At 38.8% G+C, this 21,571-nt stretch overlaps 1 protein-coding gene across 6 annotated transcripts in view; it reads left to right on the top strand.

Moving 5' to 3' along the window:
* SLC1A3 (solute carrier family 1 member 3) overlaps nucleotides 1-21,571 on the top strand; it is a 48,200-nt gene that overhangs the window by 2,800 nt on the left and 23,829 nt on the right. For 3 of the 6 annotated variants that reach the window (XM_070935946.1, XM_070935941.1, XM_070935940.1), the window contains exon 2: nucleotides 20,924-21,061. The exons of 2 other annotated variants lie outside the window; for them this stretch is intronic. In XM_070935946.1, coding sequence (XP_070792047.1) covers nucleotides 20,924-21,061 — 138 coding nt within the window. Of the gene's footprint in view, nucleotides 1-1,143; nucleotides 1,148-20,923; nucleotides 21,062-21,571 lie in introns of all 6 variants that reach the window. One more of the 6 variants, XM_070935943.1, reaches the window with a different exon arrangement.

Here is a 21,571-nt window from a genome sequence, read left to right as displayed (position 1 = left end):
GGCCGGAAATGGCCTGTTTGCCAACTTCCAGTGGGCCCGGAGGGCCCGAAAATCAGCTGGCCGATGCACACATGTGTGCCAGAGCTGAGCTCACGTGCCCACCGATATGGCTCCGCGTGCCACCTGTGGCACGCGTGCCATAGGTTCGCCATCACGGCCCTATTTAGATCAGATATGAGAGATTTAGATTCACATGCTTTGAAGCAGCAGCAAAAATTATGGCTATAACTTGTGAAAAAAACTGGGGGAAAACTGACTGCCTTCATACCATAGAAAAAGGAAATAGACTGAATAGCAGAACACATGCATTTATTTCAATTTTACTAGGATGTAAATCAACTATTTGAGGTGACAATCAAACTTGAAACTGTGATTGTGTTGCCTCAGTTGAAAAAAAAACCTGAAAGACTTTCCCATTTAAGGTAGCAAAGAGGAGGTTTTTTCCTTGAATATTACTCCAACAAAACTAACTAATGAAGAAATGAAGTTGTAGCAAAGACCATGGTAAGAAAACAAAGTTTACATGGAATACCTTTCAGAGGAGTTACTGTTCCCTACTTTTTCTTGTCAGTTGTATCTGGCAAAATATGAAATTGACAGTCTGAAAATGTAAAAAAAAACAAAACCTCCAGTAAACTAATGTATTTTGAAATGGCAATTAGAAGAGATCAATTTTAGAAAGTTTAGTAAATGTGAAGTGTTCATGTCTTGGTTTGCTGAAATGAAATGATGCTGATAGAATCGTAGGTTTTCGAATACATTTTCAGAGGCATCTTTTCAAATAGTTTACAGGAATATGGAATTTGAGTAACGTAAGTTTTATGAGTAACCAAATAGCAGTGTAGCATGCATGTGTGTGTGTGTAAAATGACAGACATGGGTGTGAGAATACACACATACACAAACACACATAAGCAGTTTGGGTAATGGTGGATGTGTCCATTTCACAGAGGGACATGTTTAACTGGCAGAACCTGGGAAAAAAGCATTTGAACTGAGAACAAGCAGATCTAATGGCTATACCCTGAATGTAAGTGGCCCTTAAAGAGAAGTACTGCAGTGGTTTAAAGAGTTTATAATAAAAATTCCAGTCTATGATGTCAGTGATGAAGGCGAGCGGCCTAAAAATTAAATATTCATTAGGGCAGTCCTCATTGCAATTGCTATGGGTGCAACTATTGTGTTCTTACTGAACTAACTTTTATGTTAGCCAAATTTAGAACATATAGAATGCCTGTCAATTCCTTGTTAACTTTGGATATCGTACAAGCCAAATATCTGATGTTGCAAATATTGAGGATGGCATTGAATATCAATTCTAGGCTAGCTCACTCTCTTATAACCTTAGAAATACACTAGGCGCAGGTTTCTGGCAACCTGCGAGCATGCCTTTTCTTCCTCTAGTTTAAGGAAAGGATTATATCACAGCCAGATATAACATCCTTCCATCGGTGCTACTAACTGGCAGGTAGGCTAATATGTCCCTGTCTCAGTGTACTTGCCCTTTTGATTCTGGGAAAATTGACAAAATTCAACATTTCCTTTTTTATTGTAACTTTTATAAGGATCTCCTAAAGCAGAGGTGTCAAACTGGATTTCTTTGAGGGCCGGATCAGCATTGTAGCTCTCCTCCGCAGGCTGGCTGGGGGGGTGGGAGATGGGATGGATGCCTCCTGCAGTTTGCCAGCCAAAACAGGGTATGGGGGGACTGCGTGTGTCCCCCGCACCCCATTTTTGCCTGGACGGCCTCCTGCAGAACTTTGCCAGCTCAAAACAGGGAGTGGGGGGCTATGTGCAGCCCCCCCTGTGCCCTGTTTTTGGCCTGGATGGCTTCCTGCAGCACTTTGCTGGCCAAAACGGGGCACGGGGAGGGCACATGCTCCCTGCACCCCATTTTGACTGCCAGGGGCACTGAGGACTGGTCCTTTGCTATTTCCAGGCCTGCCCCGCGGGCCAAATTTAAGCACCCCATGGACCGGATCCAGCATGTGGGCCTTGAGTTTGACACCCCTGTCCTAAAGAATATCATAAGCCCTCTTTTACTAAGTACACCTGGGGAGAATGGACAATTTTTACACCCTGGGACTTAAACCATGAAACCGTCTACACAGTAGCCAAATTTAAAATGAATTAAAATGAAACAACAACTAACATCCAACATAAATGGAAAATCCTTTTTCTTTCTTTTTCTTTCAACTGTTTTGATTCTATCAGGTTGTATCTTTTGCTGATCTCTGATCATGAATAATTTGAATTAGAACTAATGGATATAAAGCAGCTCAAGAACAGAAGGCAAATCTCCCATGACATCAGAATTCAACTAGTAAATGTAAATTAGCAAGAAATATTCCCTACCCTGTAAGTATAATAAAATGACAACAATATACTAGAACAAACTGTGTAGTATAATATTAGCCCTCGTATCAAAAATAAGCTTGAAATGATTCAGTGGGATATAGCAGTGTTCTCCAACTTGGTTCCCTGCAAATGAGTGATAAATGTAACACTTAGTACTGCAAACCAACAATTGGCCTTCATCAGATTGCCAGGTTATAAAATCTGAAAATAAATATATTGAAGACAAAATAGCTGGTGCTGCACTTACAATACAAATCCTTGCTAAGGTGATACAACATTTAACATGTATAAAACAGTGATCTATAATTATTAATCTGTGTGGTCATGACTGTCAATTAAATTATAGTCTCTGCTTTGAAAAATAACTGAAGTTCAACTAACAATCTATGAACTCTTCCCATGTTGCTTTTATTCCTGTTCTGGAATATATGAAGCTGAAATGGGAAAGGTTTTAAAAGTGAATTAAAAGATTTGCTTTAATGAAGGACCCAGAACTTGCGAGAAGACTGTCTTGGACTGATCCTGATCCTATTTTAACGTCACTTCTGACCTGAGCAGTAGCACAGGCCCTTAAGTACCTCAGGAAAACTTTCTCCTGCAAATGTTTAAAACATAGCATTCTTGTTCAGATACAATGCTCTGCCAATGTATTAGTTGGCTTTAACTAGCTGTGGACAGCAAGAAAGCCAGCGGGAGCTTACATTCAGAGCACTGATTACAGGAAAATTATCTACTTCTGCCAGAGAACAGATATTTCACCCATATTCAATGCAACAAACAATTCAATCAAGAAACATGCCACAGATTAGCAATAGCAATAGCACTTAGATTTATATACCGCTTCACAGTGCTTTACAGCCCTCTCTAAGTGGTTTACAGAGCCAGCATATTGCCCCCAACAATCTGGGTCCTCATTTTACCAACCTCAAAAGGATGAAAGACTGAATCAACCTTGAGCCTCTCAGAATCGAACTCCTGGAATGAGCAGTGAGTTAGCCTGCAGTACTGAATTCTAACCACTGCATTACCACAGCTCTTCTTCTAGCCCTTGATAGAACAGCCGTGAAGGTCTTGGAAGTTATTCAAATGTCATATGCCTAATTCTACAAAGATCAAATTGTGCAAGCCATCGTATTCCCTGTGACACTCTAGGGAAGCAAAAGTTGACAGGATAGGAAGTGTATGGACACTTTTGAACTTGGGTATTGAAGGAGACTCCTGAGAATTCCATAAACCAGTGATGGCTAACCTTTTCTAGACCGAGTGTCCAAAGCGTGCACACACGCAAATACGTACACACGAGCCCAAACCCCCAAAATGTATTTATTTATTTATTTATTGGTTCGATTTATATGCCGCCCTTCTCCAGAGAGTCGGGGTGGCTTACAATACGTTAAGCAATAGCCTTCATACTTTTGTATATACCTGCTTAGTAGGGCTTTTGGCCCTCCCAAGCAGTGTTCTTTTTTTTATACAAAGTCAGCTTATTGCCCCCACAATCCGGGTCCTCATTTTACCTACCTCGAAAGGATGGAAGGCTGAGTCAACCTTGAGCCTGGTGAGATTTGAACTCGCAGTAATTGCAGGCAGCTGGCAGCTAAGTGCTACTTAACAGCACTTTAGTCCGCTGCACCACCAAATGCAACATGTGCCCCCCATAGTGTCCCGCGCATGCACGTGCAGCCCCACATGCACCCTGCCCCCGTGCATGCACGTGCGGTCCCTGCACGCCCCCCACGCATGTGCGACAGAGACCCGACAACCAGCTGGCTGGCAGGAGGCGCATGGGTATGCGCGGGGGAGCTGAACTGGGGTGACAGCTCACATACCCACCGAGAGGGCGCTGCGTGCCACCTGTGGCATGTGTGCCATAGGTTTGCCATCACGGCCATAGACAGCCAGGAAAGCAAACCAGTGGATCATTGAACAAATCAACTCAGAGTTCTCATTCAAAGTCCAATTGACCAGGTCCCAATTATCCTATTTCAGACACACTATGTGAAGATCCATCTCTCTGAAAAAGGGCTGTAATGCTGGGAAAGTTGGAAGGAAAGGAAAGAAGAGGATGACCAGTAGCAAGGTGGATGGACTGTGGGGATGCTAAAACAGCTGTAACTTAACGGACCAATCATTTTTCAGCACCATTTTAACTTCAAGTGATCATTGAAAGAGTGATCAATAAGAAAGAATTACCTGTATTTATTTTATATTTAATGCAATCTTCACTATTTTCTGGTTGCTCCAAGCTTTCCATCTTCTACCGCTTAAGACAACATTTTCACACTGCCCAGTGACAGGAGTGGTCTGCTTTATTATAGATTCTGTAATATCTGGAGTCTCAGAAATTAAATCAAATGATGGGACAGCAGAGCTAAAAAGTGAGTGGGGTGATACACATTGCACAGTTTTTCCTTCCTTTTAAAATCTCCTTTAGAGGAAAATTTAGAAGACCAACTTGGATTGGAAACACCACATCTAAGTGGATGTAGCCTCTACTTTTATTCTCTCCGCCCTCAAAGCATTTGTTTAGAAAAATTGACCTCCTTCTGGTCTAGTAAATGGCTGCAGCCCAAGTCTTCCTTTGGAAATGTGCCACTTTCCCAAGAAAGACAAAGACAAAGTAGTGGAACCAGTGTATCCTGAGGAGTTGGAACCAGAGAAGTTGAAGGGAATCAACATCATTAGTTGCCTTCTAGTAAATAGAACTTTTGTGAGTGAGATTATCAATCATGGCAAACATTTTTTTTTTAATTTGATTTATATGCCGCCCTTCTCCAGAGACTCAGGGAGGCTTACAATGCGTTAAGCAATAGCCTTCATACTTTTGTATATTTATACAAAGTCAGCTTATTGCCTCCACAAACTGGTCCTCATTTAACCTACCTTAGAAAGGATGGAAGGCTGAGTCAACCTTGAGCCTGGTGAGATTCGAACTTACAGTAATTGCAGACAGCTGGTGTTAATCACAATGCTTTTAGTCTGCTGAGCCACCAGGCCCTTAAGCCACCGGGCGCTTCCACATTATACCTCAAAAAATTGTTCCTGCTTACTTTCATCCATTGGAGAATTCTTCAGATAATGTTCTTAATTCCTAGTATTATATAAATACCTATTCTAGAAGCTAGTTTTTTCCCTCAAGGGATATACATTATCCACTGTGACTCCAGTTCCTGTCTGTTTCTTCTCTGTTTAGCTTCTTCCTGTGCTCCCAACCTAACTCCCAGCATTGTCTTCCCTGATCAATAGGGGTAAACAGCTGTGCCTTGGAGCATGATCATTTTAGCCCTGTGTTTTCAGATTAAGTGCTTCCCTTTATGAGAGCTTTAAGAACTCTAAAAACTCAAAAAAATAAATAAAATAAAATAAAGCAAGATCAGATGTAATTGAGATGGGAAACCAAAGGAATATCAGTGTTATAAGGTACATTGGGAAGTTGAAACCAAATTCAAAATAAATACGGTAAATCAATAAAGACCTTGCCTTAAAGTCAAAGAAGCTATATAGATATGCAACTAGAGCAGCAGAAACTGGATTTCATTGAGGGCCACATCATGGTTGTGTTTGACCTTGGGAGGCCAGGGTGGGCGTGACCATCTTGACGTCACTCGTGTCAGGGGCACCTGTAGTGGCCCGAGCGCTCTGCCAGCAAAAATGGGCTCTTGAGCTCCGTTTTCGGCTGCAACGGCTTCTTGCAACCCTCTGCCAAAGAAAATTGAGCTCGGGAGGGCCGCCATTTTCTCTGGCACAGGGTTTCAGGAAGCTGTTGCAGCCGAAAACAGAGCTCAGGAGCCTATTTTTGCAGGCAGAAGCACCGCAAGTCATTCCTTTGCTGTTTCCAGGGCGGCCCTGTGGGCCAGATCTAAGCACCCCGCAGGCTGGATCGGACCCCCGGGCCTTGAGTTTCATACCCCTGAACTAGAGTTTCCCTTGAATTGAGAGCATCTGTACTTCTTGAAGAACTAAGCATTGGAACCTCATTTGGAGGAACAATTACAGCACCCTTTATCCATTCTTGTATTTTCCTTGCTGAGGGTAATGGGAATTACTGTCATCTGATAATATGACGAGCATAATTATGGGCCAAACTTTATTTAATTATTTTAAATCTATTTTAATTTTTGTATACAAATGTTTTACTTTGACTGTTCACCACCCTGAGTCCGAAAGGAGAAGGGCGGTATAAAAATCTGAAAAATAAATTAAAAAATAAATAAATAACCAACCATTACGAATACAAGTAAGGTTGAAAATGATTTCACATACATGGAATCCGTGGTGTAATGGATGTGTTACACCAGGGTTCTTGAGTAAGTGAAATGATATAACTTCATGTTACCATGTTTACTTTCCTGTTTGCTAGGTTTCAGGTGATCTGTGAACTTAGACATTTCTTTGTAGATATTTCTTTCATTCACCCAGTAACCTCATCAGCGAAAAAGTAAATATTTATGCCATTGTTCCACAAACATGTTACTGAAATATGGATTTTGTTGTTGTTTGCATTTATAATTTGAGGGCTAAGTTGCAAGATAGACTTTGGCCCTGAACAAAATAATTAGTAATTTAACAATAATTTTAAAACTAATATACTGAAGGTAGTTGGTTGCAACCAACCTTGTGGGAGGGAAGCAGACCTTGGAGAGAAAGGAAAGGATCCCAAATGCTTTTTTATTGGTATCTGGATTTTCTCCCTCTCTCTATTGTTTGTTTTGTAACCAAAGAGGAAAAAGATTGCATGGCATATGTCCCTATAAACTAAAAATTCTGGCTTAATGAAATCAGGATGCAAACAGTTCATATACAGCCAAGTTGCCCCTCTTGTTTTGTGACCAGCCATCAGGCTAGGATTTGGTAATAGGACAACTAGAATTTCACATCAGAACTGTGGTGAAATAGTAACAAACTGACATCTCCAAGCTGATTTCTGATTGTTTGTTTGAAAGTGCTTGCCTAAGTTCTGGACTCACCACAGCATGAGAAACTACAGTACAGTAAGTGCTGTACCTTAGTTTAATAACTACCTTTGCAGAATGTTTAGTAGAGTGACTGCATACCAGTTGTTCATATAGATCAGGGATGTCAAACTCAAAGCCCGGGGACTAGATCCAGCCCGCGGGGTGCTTAGGTCTGGCCCACAGGGCTGCCCTGGAAATAGTGAGGGACCAGGCCGCTGTGCCTCTGCCAGCAAAAATGGAGCTCACGAAGACTGTGTGTGGCCCTCCTGAGCTCCACTTTTACTGGCAGAGGGTTGCAGGCAGAGGTGGTATTTAGCAGGTTCTGACCAGTTCTGGAGAACCGGTAGCAGAAATTTTGAATAGTTCGGAGAACCAGTAAATACCACCTCTGACTGGCCCCGCCCCCATCTATTCTCTGCCTCCCAAGGCCCAGCTGATCCCAGCAAAATTAATTTGCATGTTTAAATAATATTGTGATTGGTATTAGAATTGTATATTTAAATATTGAACAATGAAATAATGAAGGATAGTATTGTAATACAAAGGGGAAGTCTTTTAATATAATGGTGACATGAATAAAATAAGAGAAAGGGGGAATATTAGTAGACACATTTTTATAAAATTAGACAAGTATAAGGATAAGAGGGAGGTTTAGAAACTGAATGGCAGTAGTATTATGTATGTTTAAACAATATGAAATAATGAAAGATTATAATTTGATATAAATGGGTATTACTACTAGAAATATATAAGCTGGATGAATGTGATAACTATGATCAGTAATACTATTTTATTTGAACTGTAATGTATGGCAGCCAGGTGTCACACTGTTCACACATTGATATGTATATATAATATAAATTTAAAAACTTGATTAAAAAAAAAAGAGCCAATCATCAAACCGTAGAGAAGTATTGAGATATCTCAAGGTTCGGTCATCATCCTCTACTCATCAATAGTTTTATTAATGACTTGGATGAGAAGATGGAGAGAATATTAATTTTATTAGCTCAAAAGAAAATACAACATTGGAATAGATAACAAATACCCTAGAAGAAAGAAATAAAAGTCAAGATAATCTTGGTAGGCTAAAGAAATGAGATAAAAATAATAGAGCGAACTTAAACATGATAAATGCAAAATTATTCGAATAGGGAATATTTAACTTTACAGATATAGCATGGTAAGATACCAAGATTAGCAATAATACATGCAGAAATAATATTGCACTGAGTGGATAAAAAGACCAAATGAGTCCCCTTTGACATATGGTTGCAAACATTGTAAATGTGATTTTAGGCTACATTAATAGTAGTTTCTAATCAGTAATAATATCACATTCTCACTGTCTATGGAGATGATCTCGGTCATCCAGGTCATGGTTGTCCCAAAGGTGCTTTTTTCAAAAGGCAACTGGACTTTGTCTTTCCTTGAAGACCTTTCGCTTCTCATCCAAGAATCTTCTTCAGTTCAGAAAAACAAAGTCCAGTTGCCTTTTGAAAAAAGCACCTTTAGGACATCACATTCTCACATTAAGCCCTCCTTGCTTCGAAGCATCACATGTTAGAAGTCAAACTGGAACTAGTTCAGAGAAAGGTGACAAAGATATTTAGAGGAGAAGGGACTATTTTCTATGAGAAGAGGTGGAAAGAACTGGGAATATTTAGCCTTGGGGGAAGAAGGTGAAGCAATATTTAATGCAGGGGTGGGTTCTAAATTTTTTTACTACCGGTTCTGTGGGCGTGGCTTATTTTGTGGGTGTGGCTTGATGGTCATGTGACAATTATTTAGGATTTAGCAGAGGTACTGGTCTACCAGGCTTTTAACTGTTTGCAGAGCTGTACTGGTCTACCCATTTATTTTTGCAAGCACTGATGTACTCATGTATTTTTGCAGGCACTGGTCTACCCATTTATTTTTGCAGGCACTGATCTACTCATGTATTTTTGCAGGCACTGGTCTACTCATGTATTTTTGCAGGCACTGGTCTACTCATGTATTTTTGCAGGCATTGGTCTACCCATTTATTTTTGCAGGCACTGATCTACTCATGTATTTTTGCAGGCACTGGTGTACCCATTTATTTTTGCAGGCACCACTCTACTCATTTGTTTTCTTTTACCACTGATCAGCAGTAGGGCGGCCTTTTGAAGCCCCACGGCAAGAGTTTAAACAGTTTTTTTCCCTCTAACCATCAGTTGGGACTCAGGAGGCAGCAATAGATTGGGGGTGGGGCCAAATAAAAGGTAAGAATAATGAGGGGGGGGGCGGGGGGCAGAACCGGTTCGGTGATGTCATATCATCACCACTACTGGCTCGGGGGAACTGGGCCGAACCGGGAGGAACTCACCACTGATTTAATGGCAGTCTCCAACTACCAAGTTTTTCTTCAGTTGATGCATTTAAGTAGAGGCTGGATCGTCAACTGTCTTGGATTCTTTCTTTGGACTCCTGCCCAAACTTTGTCTAAATAGCTCCTACCAATTCTGTGATTATATTTGATCGGGGAAACAAGACACGTATAATTGAAGTTTAGACCATTATGAAGGGCATAGAAAATATATATATTCAAACCCACTTTGCTTGATAACATTCATTAAAATGAATGATGGTTGTTGAACATTTTTTCATTGGAACAACATGATGCTTGATAGAATAGCCACCTCACAAAGACCAGAACTGACATTAGAGAGTAGAGGGGGAGCAGGTTTTTCAAATACTGCTGGATGAATCCTGGCAATATTCTTAATGAATATTAAGAATATTGCCAGGATTTAGTATGTGTATATGGGTGTGTGCATTTGTGTGTGTGTGGTGTCAAGGGAGGGAGGGAGAGAGAGAGAGAGAGAGGAACTTTTCAAAATTGAATCCAAAGTCTTGCACAGCCCTACATTTTTATTCATGTGTAACGTATTTCTCAATATCGAATAATGTGCTTCTGACCCATTTCCCAATGGGTCAACTGAAATTTAAATGGAATTCAATAAGTTTTAGCTCTTCGACGAAGTTAAACTTTTGAATTTGTTAAGTGAGAATTAAGTTTTGGAAGGATTTGTTGGGTTGTATGTGTGTCTGCTTTCTTTGTTTCAAAAAGAGTGGTCTTGGCATACCATATAAAGATCTAGGGTGGTCTAGGGTGGTCCAAAAATATTTTCCCGTTACTTCAACAGCAGAAAACAAAACTCTGTGTTTGTATGTGTTGTTGTTCAAGAACTTCTTGCTAGTTTTTAGATGAGATGATCCTTTGGCATAATCAGTCGTCCCTATGTTCTTACTTTCTTACTTTTCTTCTTGGTCCATGAAAGGCTCTGGGATGACCTTAATGGAAGTTCACTGATGTTATCTCATCTTGTTTTTATTTGTGTGGTTCTAGTATTTAAAAAGTATGTTTTCCATGGTAACATTGTAAGGAGAATTAAACTGATTGTAAAAAGATGGTTTGCACATGCTGATACCCCTTTTACTTTCTGCTTCACAATTTGCCATAAAATCTGCATCAGGCAAGCAATGCATTAGAATAGAGTAGAGTAGAGTAGAGCAGAGCAGAGCAGAGCAGAGCAGAGCAGAGCAGAGCAGAGCAGAGCAGAGCAGAGCGTAGAGTAGAATTAGAATGGAACAGAACAGAACAGAACAGAAACTTTATTGTCACTTTAAATATACACTAATCAGCATACTTTAAATTAAATTTTGTTGCATATGTAAACTTGACAGCTCACCAGTATAGTGCAGTGTTTTTCAACTTTGGCAACTTCAAAATATCTGGGCTTCAGCTCCCAGAATTCCCCAGATAGCATGCTTTCATACAGAACCAGGTATATGACTTTGAACCAGTCACTCTTTCTCAATTCTAAACTTGTAAGTTTAAAAAAATCTACTAACTCTAGAAAATGAATTAATCAGTGGTGGGTTCCTCCCGGTTCGGCCCGGTTCTCCCGAGCCAGTAGCGGTGACCATATGACGTCACCGAACTGGTTCTGCCCCCCCGCACCCCCCCACCTCCCGCGCTTCCCCCCGTGTTATTCTTACCTTTTATTTGGCCCCACCCCCAATCTATTGCTGCCTCCTGAGTCCCAGCTGATGGCTAGAGGGAAAAAAACTGTTTAAACTCTTGCCACGGGGCTTCAAAGGGCCGCCCTACTGCTGATCAGTGGTAAAAGAAAACAAATGAGTAGAGCGGTGCCTGCAAAAATACATGAGTAGATCAGTGCCTGCAAAAATAAATAGGTAGACCAGTTCCTGCAAAAAATAAATGGGTAGATCGGTACAGCTCTGCAAGCAGTTAAAAGCCTGGTAGACCAGTACCTCTGCTAAATCCTAAATAATTGTCACATGACCATCAAGCCACGCCCACAAAATAAGCCACGCCCACAAAACCGGTAGTAAAAAAATTTAGAAGCCACCCCTGGAGTGAATAAAGAATTTATATTGCCCTGACAATGGGAGAGTGTCTTAATTTTTATAGTAAGAGTTTCACTGGACCTCAAGTTGTGGAGGTCCTTGGTGCTCTCTGAGCTTGGTTGTTTTCTTGAAGGCATTTCATTACCAAACTAGGTAACAGCATCAGTGCTGTGCAGGGCCTCAATATCCTTAGTCGTTCAGTCTTAGTTGGTCTAGAGTGGATATATAAAAGAGAGTACCATCAACATACACACTACTCTCATTCTACTCCTAGCAGAGGTCATCCAAAAGTGCAACCAATGCAATTTTATGTCTTACTTTGCAGATAACTTAATGTTGGTTTATCAGCTAGACAAGACCAAGTATCTGCAAATACTACTGATTACAAAGGGAATTGTAAGTAATAGACCTCATACTTCTTTTAAAAAGTCCATTAATTTTTGGATTTTTGTCTTGCAAACATGTGAATAGTTGTTAAATGGAAAAAAGATTGCCGGGTAAGACAATAGACTGTCAATTTCTGAGATACAGAATGGATGTTTAGTCAATCATACACATTTGTGGACTATGTAACCAGTGTGAATAATTGACCTCTAGAATATAGGAATTGACATAGTGGCCAATTTATTTACAGGAGTTTCTCATTTAACCACATTAGAAGACCAGCAAGCAGTATTATCTTGATATAATTAAGATTTGATGTAATTGAAAATAATGTTAAGTTTGAGGTCTGTTCTTTAATTTTGTGGCTTTAGCTTTTGGTCAGAGGGAAATGCTCAGGGAAAATGTAGAGGTGTCGTATTGATAGAAACAAACTTATATTCAAAAGTAAAAATGTATAGATATCATATCACACTGATTTCCCCAAAAGAAGTTACTTTAGTTGTCATAACAACCTAAAAAATATCAATTTGTGACATCAGTTATAAGAGATACCAGTAATTGCCTTGTTATTGTGTTGCCATTAAAATTCTTAGCTGCCTTCAGCTTCTTCTCAACTTAAATCTAAACCTAAATTCCAAATTTTCACTTTGTTTCATCTTGAGTTCTTTATCTTTGTTTCTTTGTACATACATATTGGAAGTCCTTATCTAGAAATAGATTTTCCTATAATCTATTTAGCTTTGCCTCAGGCTCCTTGAGAAATAGCTTTGCCTCAGGCTCCTTGAGAAATAGTATAAGAAATCAATGAATTTAAGACTAAGAGAGAAAACAGAACAGAAACATCAAAGAATATCATAAGGAGCAATTGAAGGTTATTCTTCATTTTTTTCAATATTTAATTTCAAGCCTGCTTGACTTAGTCATTTCTAAAATTTCTTAGCTGGATATTAATGGGACAATAACACAATTCTTAAAAATACAAACCCCATACACCACCTATTGTTTCTCTACTGGCAGCACATCAGATATCCAAGATCCTGAAACAAATCTTTTGAACCTCATATAATATACACATATAACCCTGCTATATTCTTCACTACTTCAAGGCTCTATTCTCTTCCCATCTCAAATCCATCTTTGGTTTGGGAAGGACCAAGTATTTTCATGGTGACAAGGTTAAAATCATATGAGAGAACAGGCCCATGATTTTTCACTCTGTCTCTTCAGTTGTATTTCTATCGGAAGTACTTCACTTCATTAGGCTGCATAAACAGGCTGCATAAACAGAGGGATAGAATCAAGATCATGTGAAGTGTTAATACCACTTTATAATGGCTTGGTAAGGCCACACTTGGGATACTACATCCAGTTTTGGTCGCCACGATGTAAAAAAGATGTTGAGACTCAAGAAAGAGTGCTGAGAAGAGCAAAGATGATTAGGGACTGGAGGCTAAAACATATGAAGAACGGTTGCAGGAACTGGGTATGTCTAGTTTAATAAAGAGAAGGACTAGGGGAGACATGATAGCAGTCTTCCAATATCTCAGGGGTTGCCACAAAGAAGAGGGAGTCAAGCTATTCTCCAAAGCACCTGAGGGCAGGACAAGAAGCAATGGGTAGAAATTAATCAAGGAGAGAAGCAACTTAGAACTAAGGAGAAATTTCCTGATAGTTAGAACAATTAACCAGTGGAACAACTTGCCTCCAGAAGTTGTGAATGCTCCAACACTGGAAGTTTTTAAGAAGCGGTTGGATAACCATTTGTCTGAAGTGGTGTAGGGTTTCCCGCCTAAACAGGGGGTTCGGCTAGAAGTCCTCCAAGGTTTCTTCCAATTCTGTTATTCTATATTCTATTCTATTCTATTCTATTCTATTCTATTCTATTCTATTCTATTCTATTCTATTCTATTCTATTCACACCTACAAACTAGAAAAGATCTGAGCTTATGATCAATGATTAGTTAACCTTATTCAGTTAAATTTAAATTAATAATTTAAACAGTTATATATGAGTTTATTTATTTGATCCTTGTCCCAATCCTTTTGGACCAAGCAATTGAGCCCACAAATAGAGTCATAAGTCATGCTCATCATTTAGCAGATTATCACATGATAATGCCTGATTTTACAACTTTTTAGCAACAGTCATTAAGTGGAAGCAGCAATAGTGAAGTGAACATGGTCATTAATCAAACGTGGAAAATCCATTCTTTACTATGGACATTTTTTGTCAGAAACCAGAAGTAAAGGCCAATTTCCAGCAAATATGTCCAAATGAGTCACCCTTGAGATGTGGTTGCAAACAATGCAACAGGGTGGATAAAAATCAATGATTTTTAAAAAAAAAAATAAAAAAAATCAGATTTTTTTTTAATTTAAATCGGATTTTTTTTATTTAAATCAGATTTTTTTTTATTTTTATCGAATTTATTTTAATAAAAAACTTTTGGAGTAAAAATCTATCGTAAGATAGTTTTCTATTTAAGATACATAAATAATTTAGTTTATTCAGCATGAAATGGAGCTTAGTTATGTAGCATGAGGCTGTATATTCTGCAACACTGGGACTATCGGTGAGTCAACAGCGGGTCAAAGGAGTAGCAGAGATGACAGTTGCTCTTTAAAAATTATGATTTAAATCGAGTTGATTTAAATCAAGCCTTTTTACTAGTGATTTAAATCATGATTTAAATTGTGATTTAAATCAACTCAATTTAAATCAAATCCACCCTGCAATGCAAATGCAATTTTAGGCTACATCAATAGTAGTTTCTAATCATGGGAGGAATAATATCACACTTACAAAGCCATAAATGTGAGCTAGTTGCAGAGATCTCAAAATGCATTCACATGACCAGGGAGGGGTTGGAACTTCAAATCTGGATTATAAGTACCTTTTGGGGAATCCTTTGTAACATCAAACAATTGATAAGTAAATGGTTGTAGGACAAGGACTACCGGTATTTTACCATTTACAACAACCCAATGAGGCAGGTTAGGCTGAGAAATAGGACTGGCCCAAAGTTACCCAGCCAGCTTCCATGCCCAAGAGACATCTAATTCAATCGATCAGAGCTGGAAGGGACCTTGGAGGTCTTCTAGTCCAACCCCCTACTCAAGCAGGAGACCCTATAACATTCCAGACAAGTGGCTGTCCAGTCTCTTCTTAAAAACCTCCAGTGATGAAACACCTTCTGAAGGCAAGCTATTCCACTGGTTAATTGTCCTCACTGTTAGGAAGTTTCTCCTTATTTATTTATTTATTTATTTATTTATTTATTTATTTATTTATTTATTTATTTATTTATTTATTTCATTTATATGCCACCCTTCTCCGGAAACTCAGGGCAGCTTACAATGCGTTAAGCAATAGCCTTCATACTTTTGTATATATCTGCTTATTAGGGCTTTCGGGGGCCGCTAAGCGGTGTTCTTTTTTATACAAAGTCAGCTTATTGCCTCCACAATCAGGATCCTCATTTTACCTACCTCGAAAGGATGGAAGGCTGAGTCAACCTTGAGCCTGGTGAGATTTGAACTTGCAGTAATTGCAGGCAGCTGGTGCTACTTAATAGCACTTTAGTCTGCTGCGCCACCAAGGCTCTTAAGTTTCTCCTTAATTCCAAGTAGCTTCTTTCCTTATTTAGTTTCCATCCATTGTTTCTTGTTCTGCCCTCTGGTACTTTGGAAAATAAGTTGACTCCCTCGCCTTTGTGGCAACCTCTCAAATATTGGAATACTGCTATCATGTCACCCCCAGTCCTTCTTTTCTCTAGACTAGCCATACCCAATTTCTGCAACCTTTCTTCATGTGTTTTTGTCTCCAGGACTTTAATCATCTTAGTTGCTCTTTTTTGTACTTTTCTAAAGTCTCAACATCTCCTCATATCTAGTTCAGCACTTCACCTCTTCAAGCTGGCTCTCAAGAGTTGTAAATCACACAAGAGACAGTGGTGAAATCCAATTTTTTTTTTACTACCGGTTCTGTGGGCGTGGCTTTATGGGCGTGGTGTGGCTTCGTGGGCATGGCTTCATGGGCGTGGCATGGGAAGGATACTGCAAAATCTCCATTCCCACCCCATTCTGGGCCCAGCCAGAGGTGGTATTTGCCAGTTCTCTGAACTACTCAAAATTTCCGCTACCGGTTCTCCAAACTGCTCAAAATTTCCGCTACCAGTTCTCCAGAACCTGTCAGAACCTGCTGGATTTCACCCCTGCACAGAAAGCTTTTGAGCAGATACAGCTTTATGCTCTATCAAAGGTGCCGTATCAAGTTTTCTCCTTCGTTATGTTAGATGGCTGTGGGGCCAGTTCATAGTGGCAAGAGAGGGGAAGCACGTCAGGAATCCCACTACTTTTGCCTCTTAAGTGATTTCAGCTGTATAAGCAAAAGAATCCTTGGCATTTTCCCAGATATATCTGATAAAATGCAAATGAAGTGGATGGGGAACGCTCAGCAAATATAAGCACATTTTCTGCTCATACATTTTAAATCTCACGAAGGACTGTAGGTAGTCCTCGACTTACAACTGCAATTGAGCCCAAAATTTACGTTGGCTAAGTGAGAAATCTGTTAAATGAGATTTGCCCCTTTTTAGAGCTTTTCTTATCACATTTTTTAGCTGAATCACCGCAGTTGTTAAATTAGTAACATGGTTGTTAAGTGAATCTGGTTTCCACATTAGGTTTGCTGGTCAGAAGGTTGCAAAAGGGATCACATGACCCAGGGGCACTACAACTGTCATAAATGTGAGTCAGTTGTCAAGTATTTGAATATAAATCATGTGACCATGGGGGAATGCTGCAATGGTCATAAGTGTGAAAAATGGTCATAAGTCACTTTTTCAGTGCCATTGTAATTTTGAATGGTCACTAAATGAACTGTTGTAAGTTGAGGACTACCTGTACTGAAAAAGGCCCCTGGATGTATATTATTGTATCTGATTAGAGTCAGGTATCTCCTTTTGTCTACTTTAAGAGAAAAAAGAATTTTGTTCAGTTTCTTGATTTGATTTACAAGGACATTGCTTTAAATCGAAGCTTCCCAAGTTTTTTCCTTTCATACTCGAAATTGCTATCAAAAGAGTCCTGTTTACCCAATATGGGCAAAACACTTTATGTCAGGGTGGATAAAAATCAATGATTTTTTTTAAAAAAATAAAAAAAAAATCAGATTTTTTTGTATTTAAATCAATTTTTTTTTATTTAAATCGGATTTTTTTGATTTTTATCGAATTTATTTTAATAAAAAACTTTTGGGGTAAAAATCTATCGTAAGATAGTTTTCTATTTAAGATACATAAATAATTTAGTTTATTCAGCATGAAATGGAGCTTAGTTATGTAGCATAAGGCTGTATATTCTGCAACACTGGGACTATCGGTGAGTCAACAGTGGGTCAAAGGAGTAGCAGAGATGACAGTTGCTCTTTAAAAATTATGATTTAAATCGAGTTGATTTAAATCAAGCCTTTTTACTAGTGATTTAAATCATGATTTAAATTGTGATTTAAATCAACTCGATTTAAATCAAATCCACCCTGCTTTATGTCACTTTCAATGTCCCTATTGTGATTGGGTAATAGGTTAATGTGTCATTACCAAAAGAAAAAAAAATCATTTTTACCCAATATAAATAATTTATCCAGGTTTGGGAAGCATTACTTTATAATGCTAAGGCAGGAATTTTTTAAAAAAATACACCAATTTGCTAAGCAAGAAATAATGGTTTCACATAATGGGTAAATTCCAGGGTTTTAATGCTGTGGGAATACACAATAATAATGAACAGATCAATATTCAGATATAAGATTGGTTGAGTGCTTTGGGCAAGAAACAATTATTGACTCAGCCTTCCATCCTTCCGAGGTACGTAAAACGAGGACCCAGATTGTTGGGGGCAATAGGCTGACTCTGTAAAACTGCTTAGAGAGGTCTGTAAAGCCCTGTGAAGTGGTATGTACTGTAAGCCTGAGTGCTATTGCTATCTAAGGATACAAATGTGAAATCTGTTTTTATGAAAATATTGTAATTTTGACCTTTTTAAATTTATTTTGGCTTGCAAATTATAGTAAGAAAGCCATTTTTGACATTTGTGCTTTGGATGTCGATATTATTTTGTTCCAAGTTTAAATGCCATAGATTGGTGTTTTTCAAACTTGGCGATGTGTGGATCTCAGCTCCCAGAATTCTCCAGCTAGCCTCCAGTTGAGTTGAAGTTTACACATTTTAAAGTTGCTAAGTTCGAAAAATACTGCTATAATGCAACCTATCTTACTTAAGATTGGCATTGACATCTGTAGGTTTGTCAAGCAATAACAGAATATTCCATGTATTGTTATTTTGCATGTCCTTAATCAAAAGATTTAAATTATTAATTAAATTTAGTAACAAAATCAGAGTTGCATTTCAGAATTCCGCATTTATATTTCCCTTTTAACATGAAAATGTACAAAATAGAATCAAAGACTTAGGTTGGGTTTGGTTTGGTGATTATACAGAACTACATCTTGCAGGCTTTTTCATTTTTGTCTCTGTTTAGACGGCGCACCTGGACAGTTTCTTTTAATGCATCGTTCTCCTGAAAAAACATCAGGGCATTAGAATTTCTTTGTCTTTTTGAAATATGTGCTCCCCCTGTCTTCTTTTTGAATGCTTGCTTCCTCTCCCCCCTACACCCCATGTAAAAAGTCAGGAGAAAACCTGCAGAACAACTTCGGGAGATTTCTTAGTGGGCTTTGTTCCACAGATAGGCTCACAAATTGTTAGGCAGCTTAAACCTTTGTAGAGGAGGGGTATTCTACATCTACATAGAATCTATACGGGAGCCCCTTTGATTTCCAACCAGCCTTGCTTGTTATTTTTTTTACCTGCAGTCATTGCTCTGTTGTCAAAGCATAGTATCCATGGTGCCTTTAATGAAATGAAAGACAATACCAATTCATCGGTGAATTGGTATTTTAATTGCAAGAACACAGAGAGGAATTTGTAAAACTTTGCATGGAGATTTGTGTGTGTGTCTGGGGGTGTGGGGGTGGGTCCGGGGGTGCCTTTATTTATTTATTAAATTTATATGCTGCTCATCTTGTGATTTGATGCCTTGGAGTAAGTTTTTTTTCTCTCTTGGAAATTGCATAGAGTAGTCCTTGAAGTTTTATTGGCAAAGTTTTTCAAAAGTAGTTTGCCATTGCCATTGCTTCCGTTGGCCTGAGAGAGGGTGTCTGGCCCAAGGTCATCCAGCTGGTTTCATGCCTAAGGCAAGACTTCATTCCTAAGGAGTTCTCATGGTCTCCCAGTTTGTACTCATCCACTTCACCCAACTGGTCCTCATTTTTGTCCGGGTTACTCCTTGTACTCATAGTGAAAAGAATGGTACTATAATTTCAGAACAAGCATGAGTTCACATGTTTTTTTAAGTCCCCTTTTTGTTTAAGACTGGCTCAGCTGCCGAAGAGTATAAAATAAAACGGCCGTACGTTCATTCAGAACTGTACAGCTGCATACCAACTGCTCCTGTGGTCAATGGAAAGGAAGTAGGGACAACCATGAATGGTCTACAAAGACCCTTCCCTCACTGCCAGTCAAAAGAAAGGATGGAGAGAACTGTTTTTCTTCCTAAAACACAAACAGAATTGAATGACATGCAGAATTTGTAATTCTCCCCAAATTAGATGGGAATAAATTCACTATCCTCTGTGGGAGTTCCGAATAGCACAGGAGACTGTGCCATTAGTATATGGGTTATTCTACATTCTGATTGAAAAGTAGACTACTGAAAAGAGTATGTGTACAGTAGTGGCCAAAATTGTGGAAACCTTTTGGGAAAAGTATATTTTCTAAAACTAGCTACCGTGTTTCCCTGAAAATAAGACCATGTCTTATATTTTTTTGAACCCTGAAATAAGCACTTGGGCTTATTGCCATGCGCTCAAAAGCCCAATTGGGTTTATTATCAGGGGGTGTCTTATTTTGGGGTAATAACACCACTTTTTTTTGGAGTAGTACCATAAAATTATATATTATATCAATGGAAAGATAATTTAATCAAGAATGTAATGCAATAACTTTTATGAAGGATTTGCTATTAGAATAACAGTTATAGTATAAAGAAGAAAAGTGAAACACGTAGAAAAAATGAGATATACAAAAATTATCACATCAGTTAATACTTAGTTGGGTAACCTTTAGCACGAATTATGGCTTTACAACGTCTTCCCATGGAGTGAACCAAGTCTTTTAGTTCTGCAGCTGTTATAATGTGAAACCAAGATTGAATGATTGCTTTTATTAACTGGGTTTTATTGCTGGGTCACTTCTGACTAACAAGTTTCTTTAGACGGCTCCATAGATTTTCAATTGGGTTAAGGTCTGGGCTATTCCCAGGCCATTCTAGCAGTGGAGTCAGTGGTGGGTTCCTCCCGGTTCAGTCCAGTTCGACCGAGCCGGTAGCAGTGACGATATGACGTCACCGAACCGGTTCTCCCCCACAATTTACAATTTCCACTACCGTACAACGATAGTCAATGATCAATAGCTTGATTGTACATCAAGTTTTCAGAAGAAAATAAAAATTTATGTGAGGATTTCTCTTCAGGGCAAGTGGCAAGCCCTAAGTGTGTGAAGTCCAAGCACATTCATACCTCAGGAAAATTAATTTTACATTATTTCCTTCTTTTCTGGAAGTCATGGGAGCTAGATAATTCAGCAGAGAATTTGTAGTTCTGCCCACAGTGTATCGGTGAATGTTCTTGTCAGTTACAGCTGTAACAAATCTATGTGTTTAAATAATGCTTGCAGAAGAATAAAGCACCATGGTTTCTTTTTTCTTAGGTATCATCCTTGGCTTTTCTCTCCGATCCTATCACTTCAGCTACCGAGAAGTGAAATATTTTTCCTTCCCTGGCGAACTGTTAATGAGAATGCTGCAAATGTTGGTTTTGCCTCTCATTGTATCCAGCTTAGTAACAGGTACTGGTGTAAATTATTTTCTAATTTCTTTTTCTGTTTTACTACTGTCATTCAAGTTTAACATTCCTCTTTGTGTGTATATATGTATTCTTTAAAAAACAGTATCTAAGTATATACCCTAGGCCTGTCAAAGAATCTAGAATATGATGTTACATATCAATTCATGGTAGTGATTTTTAGGTCAAAAATAAGCTCTTTTAATGAAAGGACAAGAGCTCTGTGGGAGAATATTTGCTTTCATAAAGAAGCTGAAAGATTCAGTTTCCAACAACTTCAGTTAAAAACTAAGATAAAGCATTTATTGATTACAATTGTAAGGTGAATGACTACAGGTAGTCCTTTGTTGTGGTAAGTCATAAATCATGGTTGTTAAGCCAGGTACCCACCTTGTTCAATGACTGCAGTCCTGACACTCCCAGTTGCAGTCATTAAGTGACTGTGCAGGTCATTAAGCAGATAATGGGGTACATCAGGCTACGAGAGGACTGGCGCAGGGCAATATTCTATTTT

The sequence above is a fragment of the Pituophis catenifer genome, unplaced genomic scaffold (assembly GCF_029215685.1).
Source record: "Pituophis catenifer annectens isolate HBS135680 unplaced genomic scaffold, rPitCat1.0.hap2 SCAF_2, whole genome shotgun sequence".
Lineage (NCBI taxonomy): Eukaryota > Metazoa > Chordata > Lepidosauria > Squamata > Colubridae > Pituophis > Pituophis catenifer.
The sequence above is the reverse complement of the archived record's forward strand: the minus strand, read 5'-3'. Positions and strand labels throughout refer to the sequence as shown.